Source organism: Procambarus clarkii, chromosome 31, assembly GCF_040958095.1.
Source record: "Procambarus clarkii isolate CNS0578487 chromosome 31, FALCON_Pclarkii_2.0, whole genome shotgun sequence".
NCBI classification, from domain to species: domain Eukaryota; kingdom Metazoa; phylum Arthropoda; class Malacostraca; order Decapoda; family Cambaridae; genus Procambarus; species Procambarus clarkii.
The window spans coordinates 16415937-16431793 of record NC_091180.1 but is presented as its reverse complement, the minus strand read 5'-3'; the positions used below and the strand labels follow the sequence as shown (position 1 = coordinate 16431793).

Here is a 15857-nt window from a genome sequence, read left to right as displayed (position 1 = left end):
GCCTGGGATCGAACCCAGGACCACAGGATCACAAGTCCAGCGTGCTGTCCGCTCGGCCGACCGGCTCCCTAATGTTGCTAATGTTAGACTTTGGCATCAGTCATGTGTATGGAGTTCTAGGGCCTACCGGGGACCACGGCTAGAACCTGGCCCCCTCAGAGAGGCAAGGGGAACAATGGCCTATAGAAACCCTTGTGTGGTTGGAAGCATTCTATGTCTGCCATCGACCGGGTCAAACAACTAGAAAGGTAAGCATCCAAAAACAAACCCCTATTCTGGTAAAAATTGCTACCAAAAGCCAAACTAGTGGATAGAACTCCCCAACAGAAAACAAGCAAACAAGTATGACGTCACACGTCACCGCGCCTCTGTCTGCACAGCTCCACCCTTCCCTGGGAGGGGGAGCCCCAGATCTCTCACGCTGGCTATCCACCCATCAGTTCTGAGGCTGGATGTCAAAACACGCGAAAAACCGCTGACCGGAGGGAGGGAGGGTTGCCGGGGAGCCTCCGGGTCTTGTCCAGAAAATGTTGTTTCATTACATTCAACGCTGGTTTTCTAGGGGAAGCCCTGTCGGCTCCCTGGAGCTAACTACCAACAGAGGAAGGTCAAAGGGACGGATCCGGGAGGCGAACACCACGCACCCCTCAACGGCAAACGAGACAACTGGCTGCAACCGCCAACCCAAGGCAACACAGGCCCGAACGAGCCTGGGAACGACACGAGACAACGAGCAGCCAGGCCCCAGTACGACCGCCAAAAAGCCCAGTACCCACAGCAAGGACACGCCGCCAAGACGGCAGCAAGAGCAGGGAAATCACGTTCACCATGGGCAAAGAACACAGGCTGGCTAGCCGCAATAACACGGCGGACGACCCGGGACACCTTTTCCCGCGAACAGGGAAGAACGGAACCGGATCAACTGAAAGCGCGCCCAGGACACAGAAGCCGCGGCATGCAATTAACAGCAGAGGGCTGCAACTGAACACAAAACACGATGCACCCCCGGCCCGACCAACCAGGCACCAACAAACCAAGGACCCCCTGGAACGCTGCAGCCTCACCCTGTACCAGGAAAGAGGGAGACAGCTGCAACCGAACAAACCAAACGCCACGACTGAAGGAGAGCAAGAAGCTCAGCGACCTGAGGCCTAGAGGCGAACGTCAACAGGAAAAAAGCCGTCAAAACAAACCCGAACCGAAGGGGCCACCACCAACCGAGGAGAAGCAAGAGCACGCTGCCCAGAGACCAGGACGGCCCAAGTGGCACAAGAACAGGCCGGAGGTGAAACAACCCACGAGACAGCCTATGAACTGCGCAGATGTAACACCAAGACCGAAAGCAAGCCGAAGTGGCTCCGCTAGCGTCGCACAAAACGAGGCGACAGTATGCGGCAAGTCAACGGCCCCCAACCCCCCAGTAGAAAAGCCAAGCTGACGCCAACAAACGCAGCCACCTAAGAAGGGACAGAAGGAAAAGGAAGGACCGCCAGATTACCCCATACTGCCGCCAAGAAAAGCACGTAGGTGGGACACCAACTATGAAGTCACCCGATCACCTACCAAAGGTGAGAGACTCGAGGCAGAACCCAACCGGCCCCGTCAAGGTTCATCCAAGCCTAGGAAGAGGCAGAGCCGCAGGAAGATCTCGGGCGCAACCACCGAGGTGGCAGAGCCAGAAACCCAGCCAAAACTAAAGAAGCCACCAACCAAAACAGGGCAGCCTTGGGGTTTCTGGGGAGCAAACAACCTAGCGTGTTGCCATCGAAACTAACGTGCAACGCCCATGCTGCCTGCACCCACTTAGTCAGCAGAAGACTGGGTAACCGAGCCACAGCAAGCAACAAAACTCGCAGGACCCCTGGCTGAAGGTGTCACCGACCCCACAGGCAGCTGACGGAGGCAAAACAACGAGTGTCACCCTGAGACAAGGTGACAGAGCAACCGTCAAACTCGCACAAAGCGAGGGGGGGACTCCTGGGCCACATCCATCGGGCCCACGCTCCCCCTAGGGTTTTCCCAGGGTCCTGAGCGTTTACTATAAGAGGACTCGCGCTCAGGTAATCCCAGGCAGGATACTGCTAACCGGCGCCCATGTCTACCAAACAACCTTCTAAGAACTGAACCCCCCGGGACAAGTACACTCACGGAGACCTAGCAGGGGGAACCACCGGAAGAAGGAAGAGAATCCAGTACAAAGGGGGTAAGAACCAAAGGCAAACCCATACCAGGTAGACAAACAAAAAGGAAAAAGAAAACCCCCGCAAGAGGACAGTGTACCCAGGTGGAAGAGAGCCGACCGCTATTATTGGTGAAAACAAGCTGCACAGTACCCTGTGCCCCTACCAGTGCAACCTGCCCCTTACCCTAAGGCGAACAAGGGAGACAGAACCCCCTATCACACAAAGGGCGACCGAAAACCAAGCAGTAAACGGCCTAGCAGAAGCAGGACCCAAGGAACTTGTGGAAGGTAACCCCAAGCCCCAAGGGCAGTACTTACAGGGCACCTAGGGAAGGCAACGCTGGGCGCATGCAGCCCGAGTACTGGAGACTCACTCCCGGCTCACGCACCACCTAGAAGACAGACACCACGCTCTAGGCACAGTGCTGAAACAACCACTGGAGCCGAAGCACACAACCAGTGCCTATAGCATCAGCCTCAGAACTGATGGGTGGATAGCCGGCGTGAGAGGTCTGGGGCTTCCCGTTCCCCCTCCCGGGGAGGGGGCAGCTGCGCAGACAGAGGTGCGGTGATGTGCAACGTCATACGGGGAGCTATGACGGGCAGCCGGTCGACCGAGCGGACAGCACGCTGGACTTGTGATCCTGTGGTCCCGGGTTCGATCCCGGGCGCCGGCGAGAAACAATGGGCAAAGTTTCTTTCACCCTATGCCCATGTTACCTAGCAGTAAAATAGGTACCTGGGTGTTAGACAGCTGTCACGGGCTGCTTCCTGGGGGTGGAGACCTGGTCGAGGACTGGGCCGCGGGGACACTAAAGTCCCAAAATCGTCTCAAGATCTCAAGATAACCTCAAGATACTTGTTTGCTTGTTTTCTGTTGGGGAGTTCTATCCACTAGTTCAGCTTTTGGTAGCAATTTTTACCAGAATAGGGGGTTTGTTTTGGGATGCTTACCTTTCTGGATGTTTGACCCGGTCGATGGCAGACATAGAATGCTTCCAACCACACAGGAGGTTTCTATAGGCCATTGCTTCCCTTGCCTCTTTGAGGGGGGGCCATGTTCTGGCCGTGGTCCCCGGTAGGCCCTAGAACTGCATACACATGACTGATGCCAAAGTCTGACATTAGCATATCAGCCTGGTATAGCTCCGGGGAGCTGATGGGGTTTCCCCCAGAAAACTGACGAACTCTACAGCCTCTGGATTTTTTTTTTTTTTTAATATTTTCTGAATCAAGTGTCTAATTCTGAATAGGCATCTGATTCTGATAATAATGTAGTCTGATATTGATAGTTCTGATTTTAACAACAGTCTGAGACTGAAAAGAATGAATCTAAATAGAGACTGATTTTTAATATAGTTGATGAGTAAAGTCTGGCAAATTTTATAAATAGTTCTAACACAACTAGTAAATTTAAATCTGACATAATAGTTGTTGCACCCAGATATTACACACACCCTGGCAACTTCAGTTGATAAATCTTATAATTACAAATTATGATGACCTCTGAACAATTATTGCCACTCTGACAAAATCCTTTCACCAATATTAACAAGAGAGAGAGAGAGAGGACTCCATTACATGGCAATGTTTGTATACTTAACAATACTGGTGATAACTATCTGCTTTGAGTGGTGAACAGGAGTGCCTGGCCAACCATACCTGCAACTGTTCATCCTACAATGTGATCTGCAACTGTTGGAAACATAGTCGGCTACTGTGCACTACTACACAGTATTTAACAAATTATGTACTATCAAATGTGACATATTCCAGTGGTCAAACACTGAAATAGAAATGGAAATGTCTTTGACTCGGTTACATATCGGTCATTTAGTGGAACAGACCTGCACTTCCTCACTCTCAGTTGCATTGTTCCATTTATGGTCACTCATCTTGTGGAATGTTTAATTTTTCAAGATGAGAAAAATGTTGCTTTCCCACTGTTTCTATATGCCAAATGTCTCTAATATGCCACATATATTATGTCTTAGATTCACAGAGGATTCTGAGTATCTGCCTTATTTAACATTAATCATATCATGTCTTTCTGCTCTCATATTGGCATATTGAATGATATCTTGGAACTTTTGAATATTAAGAGGCAGTGCTCTACTGTATAGCCATACTGGCTTAATGCTATTTTGACAACTACTGTACTTATATATCTAAATGCCTTATGTGGTTTTTTGTAACATAATCATTGCCTTTCTTTCTCCTACCATCAATGCCAATTTGCATCCTGATTTACCAGAAGGCCATCATCTATCTGATGGCCTTGACAAGAACTGGAAGCCAGTAGCAGGTTAAAGGTCCCAACATTTTTCATTATGATTTTTTCCAACTAGATTTTGAGCTGTTGTAATGTTTTGACATTTATGGCTTCAGTGGGTAGACGGTTCCATGAGTTTAAACCCTACGGGTGAAAAGTATCTCGTGTCTTTTGTCCTACATTGTGGCTTGTTTAGGTTGAAGCTATTGCCCATTGTATATGTTACATCTGACATTTTAAAGAATGGGTCTGGATTAATATTCTCAAACTTGTTTGGTATATTAAAGAGTTTCTCAAATCTGTAAATTTTCAATGTACACCTCATTTGCTAGTTTTATTTACCTTGTTATATATTAATTACTTTATATAAACCTCCACATCACATAAAATTATTAAACATTAACCTTAATCCCTAGTTTCACCAACTTGTCTGGGGTCGAGGAGTAGAACTCCCAAAACCCTCTCCAGGTATCTCTAGGTAACTTTGTACAAATGTAACTGTACTTCTTGGAACTTGGAGATCACTACAAACTGTCAGTGCACACCAAGTATTTTGTTAGCTTTAAGGCTCACCTGAAATGTTGTGCTAGTGGCTCTATAAGCCACTACATTGTTCTATGGTCAGGGGGCCTCGTAGCCTGGTGGATAGCGCGCAGGACTCGTAATTCTGTGGCGCGGGTTCGATTCCCGCACGAGGCAGAAACAAATGGGCAAAGTTTCTTTAACCCTGAATGCCTCTGTTACCTAGCAGTAAATAGGTACCTGGGAGTTAGTCAGCTGTCACGGGCTGCTTCCTGGGGGTGGAGGCCTGGTCGAGGACCGGGCCGCGGGGACACTAAAAAGCCCCGAAATCATCTCAAGATAACCTCAAGAAGATATGGTCCATTGTTATTTGTAAAGTGTTTTAAATAAATTTGAATAAAATGAATAACAAAATGTCAACACATGGTGTAATATGTGCATCAATGTCATGCTTTTTTATTTTGAGTATGGCATGTTATAGTGGGTATATATCATTACACCTACCTGTGTGAAGTAGCTGTCCTGAGGTATCCAGAGTCGGTAGGGACGCATCTCAAGGGTGAGGTTGAGGAGGCCGAGGGAGGCGAGACCCACGAGGCAGAGGGCGATAAGGATGGCTGAAGTGGTGTGTTGACCCACCTGTCCGCCCCACCATTCACAACATGCCTCCACTGATGTAACTATCACTCTGGTCACGCCGCCTTCACACCAGTACCTGCATGTTGTCAAAATGGGTATGAGAAGCGTTGTCTTCATACAGTGCCATACACATGCACAAAAATCAACAACCTGGCTTTAGGGATGAGAAATCAAGTCTAATGAACCTACTGGAGTTCTGTGCTATAATAATGAAAATAATAAAGGACAGAGGTAGAAGGGCAGTTTGTGTATATGCTTCCCTAGTGTGGCCAGTAGCAGTGTGTGCAGCACATGCATGGAAGTCCCCAAGTGCGACCAATGGCAGTGTGCAGCACCGGCATGGCAGCCCCTAGTGTAGCCAGTGGTAGTCAGCACCTGCATGAGCACCTAGTGTGGCCAGTAGCAGTGTATGCAGCACATCTGTTGTGAGAGAGTGGTTCAGAAAATGTGATATACGACATCTGGTTATACTAGCAGATGGCAGTTTATACAATTCACCTGTATAATCATGGGTTTGTTCCCGCCGCCCAAGTTCACCTGTCGAGTACCAGGTAGTCAGCCAGGGTCGCAGGTGTGACCTGGCTCAGCCAACAGTCTTGATAACCCTTTCCACTCTCTCCCTGTCACCTCACTGAAACCTAGAGTTTACTCAATCAGATGTGGGTGTATGGTTGAGACTGCATTCAGATTGGTGCTCTGTGGGAAAGCTTTACCTTGGGTGAAGCGAGGTATGAGCTTGGCTGGCTTGCCCTTAACTCTCCATTGGTCATTCTCGGTGAAGCTGTGAGCTAAACAGGATGAGTGCTTCCTTGAGCTCCTGAGCACTGGCACCCTTGACAGCTACTATTGCTCACTCCAGATGCATCCTGGTAGAGACAACTCACCATTCATCAACAGCATCAGAAGAAGCACGTATGAATGTGTGGTGTGACTCTTAAGTAAATTGTATTTATTTTGCATTTGCTATTGACTCACATTTGCGTGGCACTAAGTGCGATCCAGGTGAGCTGAGGCGGTGTTTCTTGTCTAATATCTGTTGCGGCCATTTCTAGCAAGAACCCTTGAGAGGTGTATATATATACTGTATATATATATTCCAACACATGTCAATCTTTATGTGCATGCAAATCATTTTGAGAGCATCACTCTGAGCTTTAAATTGTTCCTTTGCATACGGTAGTGGTGTTAGGCAACCGTGGATGCCTAACACCACTGTTAGGCAACATGGATTTGTTAAAACAAATCCTTCATTACAAACCTGCTCATATTTTTGGAAACCGTAACCAGCTACTCAAATAAAGGCCTTCCGGAGGATGTAGTATACATGGACTTTGCTAAAGCTTTTGATAAGGTACCACATGAAAGACTGGCAAGGAAATTACAGGCCCATAGAATAAATGGTAAAATATTAGAATGGATAAAACAATGGTTGAAGGAAAAAAAACAAAGGGTCGAGCTAAATGGAAACGAATCTGTATGGAGAAATGTGATAAGTGGAGTGCCACAAGGATCCATTTTGGGACCTACCCTTTTTGTCATATACAGTACGTCAATGATATAGATGAGAAAATTACAAACCACATCATCAAATTTGCAGATGACAAAGATTTATGGTAAAGTGGGAAATGATGATGATATTGAAGCCTTACAAAGAGATCTACGAAGCTATAAGAGAGATAAAGATCTACATGAACTCCACAAATGGTCAGAAGACTGCCAAGTGCTTTTTAACATTGACATATGCAAGACACTGCATGTGGGGCATAACAACCCATGCCCCGACTACCAAATTAATAGAATTATATTACAGCAGATTGATGAAGTAAATGACCTTGGAGTCAAAATCCACCACTCGTTAAAAGTTGCACAACAGGTGGGTGCAGCAGTCAGAAAAGTTAACCAAACTCTTGGGATAATCAAGCATACTTTTGACTATAAGGAAAATAAGGTAATGGTTCAACTGCATAAATCTCTGGTTCGACCCCAATTGGATTACTGTATCCAAGCATGGAGACCTCATTTCCAGAAGGACATAGCTGCCCTGGAGAAGGTGCAACACCGGGCAACAAAAGTCATTTTAGAGCTAAGTCATCTCATATCAGGAACGGTTGAGGGTCACAGGGCTAACAACACTGCAAACCAGGCATGACAGGGTGGATCTCATTGAAACGTTTAAAATACTGAACACGTTAGAGGATGTTGATCCGGATATTTTCTTCAGAAGGTTAGATGTAACACAAATAAGGAGCAACGGTTTCAAGCTCAACAAGCCACACTTTGCCTCAGATCTACAAGATCTTGTTGAAGTTCTCGGTGTACTGCTGCTCTCAGATTGCTCATTGACAATCCAAGGTTCTGCCGATGTAGACCTGACCAAATGTAAACTGTGTCAACAAAATTATTCGCACACCCTCCGTCACTATGTGATGGAGTGTGAAAAGATACGTGAATTTAGAGACAATTCTATAACCAATGTACCAACGATGTGTAAATATTTCATTCAAAATGATCTACTACCAGAAATTTTAGCCAAATATCCCCAGTTTGCTAACTGTAGGTAGTAACTAAGTGATTGTAACCCATCCACCGCTGCCCACTGGATGGGGGGCGGTGTGCAGGACAAACATATCAATTGTGGCACTAGCTCTCCACATATGTTAGTTGCTTAATTTAGAACCTGTACTTGAGGTCGATCTCGAACCCATTGTTGATGTGACGACTTATATTGAATTTTGTAACTAGATCATCAAGATTGTAACTTGCTTAGCTAAATGAATTGTGGGGTTCAGTCCCCGAGCCCATTATGTGCCTCTGTAACCCTTTCCACTACCGCTCACAAGATGGGTATGGGGTGCATAATAAATGAACTAAACTAAAAAACAAGCCACACTGTAGGACTGAGAACAGGAGATGCTTTTTCACCCACAGCTTCCTGTCCTCGTCGAGGCCACTAGGGTTAATGTCCATCAGATAAATCAGTATTAGAAGTGTTAAGGTTAGGTTACTTGATGTCACCTAAGTATTGTCATCAAAAGATGATACTGTGGATTGTTCTGCCTTTGATAGACTCGTAAAGTAAAGACAATTATCCCCATTTCCATGTGTAAATGCAATTTATGTTTAATAAATTAAATGTTTAGCATATAGTGTTTCAGGAAATTTTTTCTCCCCCATATTGCAAACCTTTGCCGAATCGATCCCACAAAGGGATCCTCCGCCATATACACGTATTAGCTCTCAAAATAAAATATTTTTGATGAAGTGATTACTGTGATCTCCCTACACCATCACAGATAGAGCTTAGACATGACCTATATCCTGTCAGATCTTCTCAAGATCTTTTGCTGTTATGTTGAGCATTTTACCTTGCATCTGTTGATAACTACTGTGAGTGGCTTGTACACCTGACCTAGCCTTCCGGATCACAGTAGTGGTCCAGCATTAACTACTGTGAGTGGCTTGTACACCTGTCCTAGCCTTCCTGATCACAGTAGTGGTCCAACACTAAAGTAATCTCGGACACATGGAAGCCCTCTAGTGTAGACAGTGGCAGTGTATGCAGGATCTACATGGAAGCCCTCTAGTGTAGACAGTGGCAGCGTGTGCAGCACCTGCATGGAATCAGTCCGTTTAATTACCCAGAGCTACTCAAAACTACCCAAAGCTTCCTAGCATTATGTAAGTAATGAAGAAATATATCATTTCCTCATTACTTACACAATGCTTGGAAGCTTTGGATAGTTAGACGGACCGGCATGGAACTCGCCGCATCATGCATAAGATTAAGAGTCTTGGCTTGTTTATTCGCGAAGAAGCAACGCAGAATGCACGACATTGGAGTAACAGCATTAACTTTGATCAGATCCAACATCATGTAAATAATATGGGCAATGGTTCAACATTACTACTTTCCTTAAATTCATTGTCGTGTCTCCAGCCAGAAGTGAACGAGAGGACGTTCTTCGAAATGAGCCAAAATGAGTTATTGCACAGGGCTTCCGATACCTGAAAGTCGGAAGCCAGGAGATGGAGCACATTCTCCATAAATATATATGGATAAGTAAAAGTTATGTATAGACGTATTAATGCTTACCTCTGGTGTGTGGTATTTTGTTGATCTCCAGCGACGAGGTCTGCAACAGCCTCGTGTTGAGGCTTCCATTCTCTCTCTACACCTCTTCTTCCCGTTCCTCCTCTTACCCTTCCTCCTGCTCCCTCTTCTGTTCCTTTTTCTGCTGATGCTACTCTTCCTCCTCCTCCTGATTCGTTTTCTTTTCCATCTGGTGGTAGTGGTCGCTGGTGTGTCTTGTCTCCCCCACGGCCTGTCTCATCTCTCATTTGGTACTTGTCCAGTTGTCCCACCCTGACTTTCTCTACCAGAACTTGCGAGCACACAACTTTAGCATCTTTCATCGTGTAGTTATGCTTGTGTTGCGTTATGAGGACAAGCACGCCCTTCGACACACCGCCAAAACCTGGAAAGATGCAGCAAAATTAAGTGGCTACTTTTTCTACAGCATCTATCAGAATCCTCTCAGTATCTTTCAGGCTCCCACAGCATCTTATTGAACTTCCATAGCATCTAGCGTGGTCCTCGCAGCATCTTGCAGGACCCCCTTATATGCCTCTAGCATGATCCCTCCCCCTCCCCACAGTATCCGAGCCTACTGTGCTCTGACTGCAATTGAGAGAAATATCACGATTCATTTAGGTATTGGATTAAAACCATCCGGTTCCCACTTTACATTGTACTACTCTCCAGGGAGCTCTCAACATGAAAGTTTGCATTGCCTGCGCAATGGCCAATCTTAGGCAAGTAGCCTTGTATTCCTTTATGCACGATTCAACCCCAAGAGAATATTACATTAGATACAATGAGCAAGAACACTCCACTGGATGTTGGGTTCTGCCATACATAGTTACTGTACCGTATTATCATCCATGAGAAGCATTTCCGTCGATGGCAAGTTCGACGTCTATATTTTGTCCGTTCTGCCCGAGTAAGTAAGTAATGGCTTTGCAAGAATGTAAAAATATAAGTAATGTAATCTCACCGACCCATTGTACCTTCTTGTAAATAATGCTACATAACCTTCCCGCCTTGGTGCCTTCTTTTGATAATTACTTGTTGTAAATAAAATATTATTAATATTATTATTTTACTTGGAAGAGTTAGTCATGATGTCAGCAATTAAGTGCTGCTTTATGCATAAAGAGAAAATTATATTACACAAAGTATTTAGGTATTAATTAACATACGTACATTAATGTTATCTAATTAAATAATAATATAGTTAAAATTGTGTTTGTGTCAATTAAAGGTTAACAATTTCACATGAATGACATACTTAGATCACGGCAAGTATTTGCCATGGCTGTCTGTGGGTATCAACACGGCAGGTTGTAGAGTATACATGGGGGTGTCCTCTTCACCCCTCTCTCGGTCACCTGTACCTCAATAGAATTCTTGGTGACTCGGATACTTTTGATATCGTTCGCCTTATGCGTTTTTGTTCTCGTATTGGCATCCTTGGTGATATTTAGCGCCCTCTGATTATTCTGCACATTTGATGGTGCTACATAGCCTTCCCGGTTTGGTGCCTTCTTTTGATAATTACTTACTTCACCCCTCTCTTGTCACCCTCGCTTCGTCTCCCCCCCCCCTTCTCTTTCTTCTTCTCTCTTCAAACGTCCCCCCCCTCTCCTCATTTCTCTTTTCTATTTCCCTCTCTTCCAGCCTCCCCTTCTTCCTCATCTTGCCTCCAACTTTGAACAGCTAGACATTTCCATCTATATGTGCTAGAAGGGGTAGCAACGGTGCCCCTTCTAGCACTGCTGGCTACCCCCCGTCTGTATCTCCCTTACCCACATTCCCCCTTTCTCTTCCTTCTTCCTCCCTTCCCATCCGCACTCTTTTCCTTCACTCCCCTTTTTCCGCCCCCTTCATTTCCTCTCCCATCTCTCCTTTATCCTCCCCCCTCTCTACACTTCTCACACCCTACACCCCTCCCCCCCACCACTCCCTCTCTCTCCACCCTTTCTCTCCCCTCTTCCCTGCCTGGCCTCCAACATTGAGCAGACATTACCATTTAATACTGAATGATCCTTCACTATCGATAACGAAACTGCCTGGCTTCAGAGATAACACATTGCAAATTGATTGTAAGCTATTTAACGTTAGTAACGAGAGGGAGTTCAAGATAATTAAGCTATCTATGGCAGGGTTTCCAATATTCAACAGTTCAACTTGCAAGGTGGCTGGATGACCAGTTACTGACTTATTCCTGTCACTTGTCATGTGGTCGAGTTGATCAACAATGATAGCACTTCCCGCCCCTCACTGTAGCGAGAAGAGGTGCATCACAGTATATGGTGTGTGTGTGTGATCCTGCTTTCACGTTGTGAACTGTGTATTTGTTGAAGCCTAGTTAATTTAGGAGCAAGCAGAGTATGAGGGTTGTGTGAGTAGCGTTAGTGTCATGTCACAACGTACTAGCTGCCAGGGTGACAGGAAGTGCTACACTTGTCATCTTTACACACCTCGTCCAACACAAACATTTTAATATGAGTCGTGTTCCTTGAATTCATCCAGAGTCACTAGCACAGCTGCCTGTGTGCTCGCAAAGTTCACCTGATACAATATCTTTACCACGCACAAGCTTTAGTACGATCGTAAAAACGGGCTCGTTCTCTACTCATAATCGAGAATTCCGGGTTCGAATCCCGTGTGGGACACAAATAGCTGGGCGCGTTTTCTATCCCCTAATGCGCCTGTTCACCTAGCAGTAAGTACCCAGGAGGCAATCAGCTTGTTGGGGAGGGAGGGGTGCACCCAGGGGGATGGTCAGTAGTTTGACCTTGGAGTGAGGGGGGGGGTGCCTCCATATAAGCCTAACATACACTAGTACCTGTCCTCTAACAAAATTAACAATTATTATAAGATTGCGTTCAAACATTCTAACTTGGATGCTGGGTATATCTAATTATTTCCTCATACTAAAAACTTTGGACGGTATTGGACATCGCTGCAGCTATGGTTCACACGGAACTATTTTGTATTTTGACGAATAATGTTGTTATCGTCAAAATATTTGCTTAACATGTAATTTTAACTTTTTCACACAACTTTTTCTCACGCAACACCTAATAGTTTACAGATGCGACAGTGTGAAATGGAGGCGATAGTAAAGAGGCGTTTGGAATAGAGGAGGAATAGTGTGTGTGAGAGTGAGGGGAGAATGAGGGAACACTGAGTTAAGGAACGATGTGAGAGTGAGGGGAAGTATGAGTGCAGGAACAATATGAGAGTGAGGGGAGAAAGTGGGCGAGAGGAGAGAGGGGTGAGTGAGGTAAGAGAGAGAGAGAGAGAGAGAGGGGAGAGGAGAGCATATAAGCAGTAGGAACAACTAAAGTGTTGAATGTTGACATCCTTCGTCACCAAACACGAGTGTTACCATCAACTCTCAGAGTGATCAGCTCACTACTCTTAGTGCAGCCCACCACGCCCACTCTTCCCTACACCACTACCCATGACCCCACACCTGCCAGGCGGTGGGCAGCCCACCACGCCCACTCTTCCCTACAGCACTACCCATGACCCCACACCTGCCAGGCGGTGGGCAGCCCACCACGTCCACTCTTCCCTACACCACTACCCATGACCCCACACCTGCCAGGCGGTGGGCAGCCCACCACGTCCACTCTTCCCTACACCACTACCCATGACCCCACACCTGCCAGGCGGTGGGCAGCCCAACACGTCCACTCTTCCCTACACCACTACCCATGACCCCACACCTGCCAGGCGGTGGGCAGCCCAACACGTCCACTCTTCCCTACACCACTACCCATGACCCCACACCTGCCAGGCGGTGGGCAGCCCAACACGTCCACTCTTCCCTACACCACTACCCATGACCCCACACCTGCCAGGCGGTGGGCAGCCCAACACGTCCAGGGGCCCTGGTAAGAGACTGTCAAGTTGTCCAGGGGCCCTGGTAAGTGACTGTCAAGTTGTCCAGGGGCCCTGGTAAGTGACTGTCAAGTTCTCCAGGGGCCCTGGTAAGTGACTGTCAAGTTCTCCAGGGGCCCTGGTAAGTGACTGTCAAGTTCTCCAGGGGCCCTGGTAAGTGACTGTCAAGTTCTCCAGGGGCCCTGGTAAGTGACTGTCAAGTTCTCCAGGGGCCCTGGTAAGAGACTGTCAAGTTGTCCAGGGGCCCTGGTAAGAGACTGTCAAGTTGTCCAGGGGCCCTGGTAAGAGTGTCAAGTTGTCCAGGGGCCCTGGTAAGAGACTGTCAAGTTCTCCAGGGGCCCTGGTAAGAGACTGTCAAGTTGTCCAGGGGCCCTGGTAAGAGACTGTCAAGTTGCTGAACTTATCGAGACTTAACTGGCGCCCTTCTTGATCCAGCAGACTTCCTGCTCTCTTCTTGCTAGACTGGGTCTTTTCATTTGCATAGAGTGTTTACACAGATTAAGTTTGACTCTGAGGATATCAAAGAGATATTTATTTCTGGTGTGGTGATAATGGGTCCTATTACATCTGTCCATGGAGAGTTTCAGAGCAGATTTGCATTTAAGAACAGGGTTTTGTAAATGTAACTGACACAAGAAAATGTGTGGAGTGAGTTTATGTTTTAAATTGCTAACTTTATTGTGCACGCTACCCTCACCCTGAGGCAGCTTACCCTCCACTCACACCTCACCCTGGGGCAGCTTACCCTCCCCCACACCTCACCCTGGGGCAGCTTACCCTCCACTCACACCTCACCCTGGGGCAGCTTACCCTCCCCCACACCTCACCCTGGGGCAGCTTACCCTCCCCCACACCTCACCCTGGGGCAGCTTACCCTCCCCCACACCTCACCCTGGGGCAGCTTACCCTCCCTCACACCTCACCCTGGTGCAGCTTACCCTCCCTCACACCTCACCCTGGGGCAGCTTACCCTCCCTCACACCTCACCCTGGGGCAGCTTACCCTCCCCCACACCTCACCCTGGGGCAGCTTACCCTCCCTCACACCTCACCCTGGGGCAGCTTACCCTCTCTCACACCTCACCCTGGGGCAGCTTACCCTCACTCACACCTCACCCTGGTGCAGCTTACCCTCCCTCACACCTCACCCTGGGACAGCTTACCCTCTCTCACACCTCACCCTGGGGCAGCTTACCCTCCCTCACACCTCACCCTGGGGCAGCTTACCCTCCCCCCCAACCTCACCCTGGGACAGCTTACCTCCCCCACACCTCACCCTGGGGCAGCTTACCCTCCCTCACACCTCACCCTGGGACACCTTACCCTCCCCCCCCACCTCACCCTGGGACAGCTTACCCTCCCCCACACCTCACCCTGGGGCAGCTTACCCTCCCTCACACCTCACCCTGGGGCAGCTTACCCTCTCTCACACCTCACCCTGGGGCAGCTTACCCTCACTCACACCTCACCCTGGGGCAGCTTACCCTCCTCCACACCTCACCCTGGGACACCTTACCCTCCCCCCACCTCACCCTGGGGCAGCTTACCCTCCCCCCCAACCTCACCCTGGGGCAGCTTACCCTCCCCCAGGGAGGGTAAGGAGGTGGTTGGGGATTTAAACCTCAAAAAGGTGATCTGGGTGTTGCAGCAGACTTTTACTGGCGTACAGGCGGACAACGTGCCCAACCACTCCCTGACAGAAGAAGCCGACCTCGGCAGCTACACTCCGGCCACCGTTGGTCGACCAGCAATGGACACTGGAGTGCTTGGAATTTACCTAGATCACCCTGCACGCCTCTTGATCTTTGAGAGGGGGTTCAGCATCATCTTTTTAGAGGTGCAGCTCCAAAACTGGCCTCGTTTTCTTGAGTACACACCCTACTTAAGCCACCGTGGCTCCCCACTCTCTCCTTGTTTGGAATGACCTCAAAAATCCCCCTTTATGTGAATTAGAGTGTACTGTCACCTTATATGCAGCCGTGACCCCCCCCCCCCCCCCTCTCTCTCTCTCTCACTCACTTTCTGGGAATCCCCACCAGGACCAGAGCAAAAGCCAGCTAACATATACAACATTTATTATATATATAAATCTATATAATAAAAACATAGAATAAGCAATATGACTATACAACACTCTGAACTGCTACATCCCGGTAGCATTCCAATATCATATCCTGGCTTCACCAACTGTCCATATCAAGTGACTGTACAACTCTTGGCTCACCACTTACTACTCCCTCACTGCTTGGGGCTCAAATCCTGTCAAACAAC

The 15857-nt window shown here is 47.7% G+C and overlaps 1 protein-coding gene across 4 annotated transcripts in view; it reads right to left on the bottom strand.

The window, feature by feature from the left end:
* LOC123758628 (uncharacterized) overlaps nt 1-15857 on the bottom strand; it is a 37237-nt gene that overhangs the window by 8654 nt on the left and 12726 nt on the right. For 2 of the 4 annotated variants that reach the window (XM_069334397.1, XM_069334398.1), the window contains exons 2-3: nt 9709-10090; nt 5481-5691 (exon numbers count right to left, since the gene is read on the bottom strand). In XM_069334397.1, the coding sequence (XP_069190498.1) occupies nt 5481-5691; nt 9709-10028 (531 nt within the window). In that variant the 5' untranslated portion in view covers nt 10029-10090. Of the gene's footprint in view, nt 1-5480; nt 5692-6113; nt 6264-6328; nt 7377-9708; nt 10091-15857 lie in introns of those variants that run through there. The other 2 variants (XM_069334400.1, XM_069334399.1) reach the window with 2 other exon arrangements.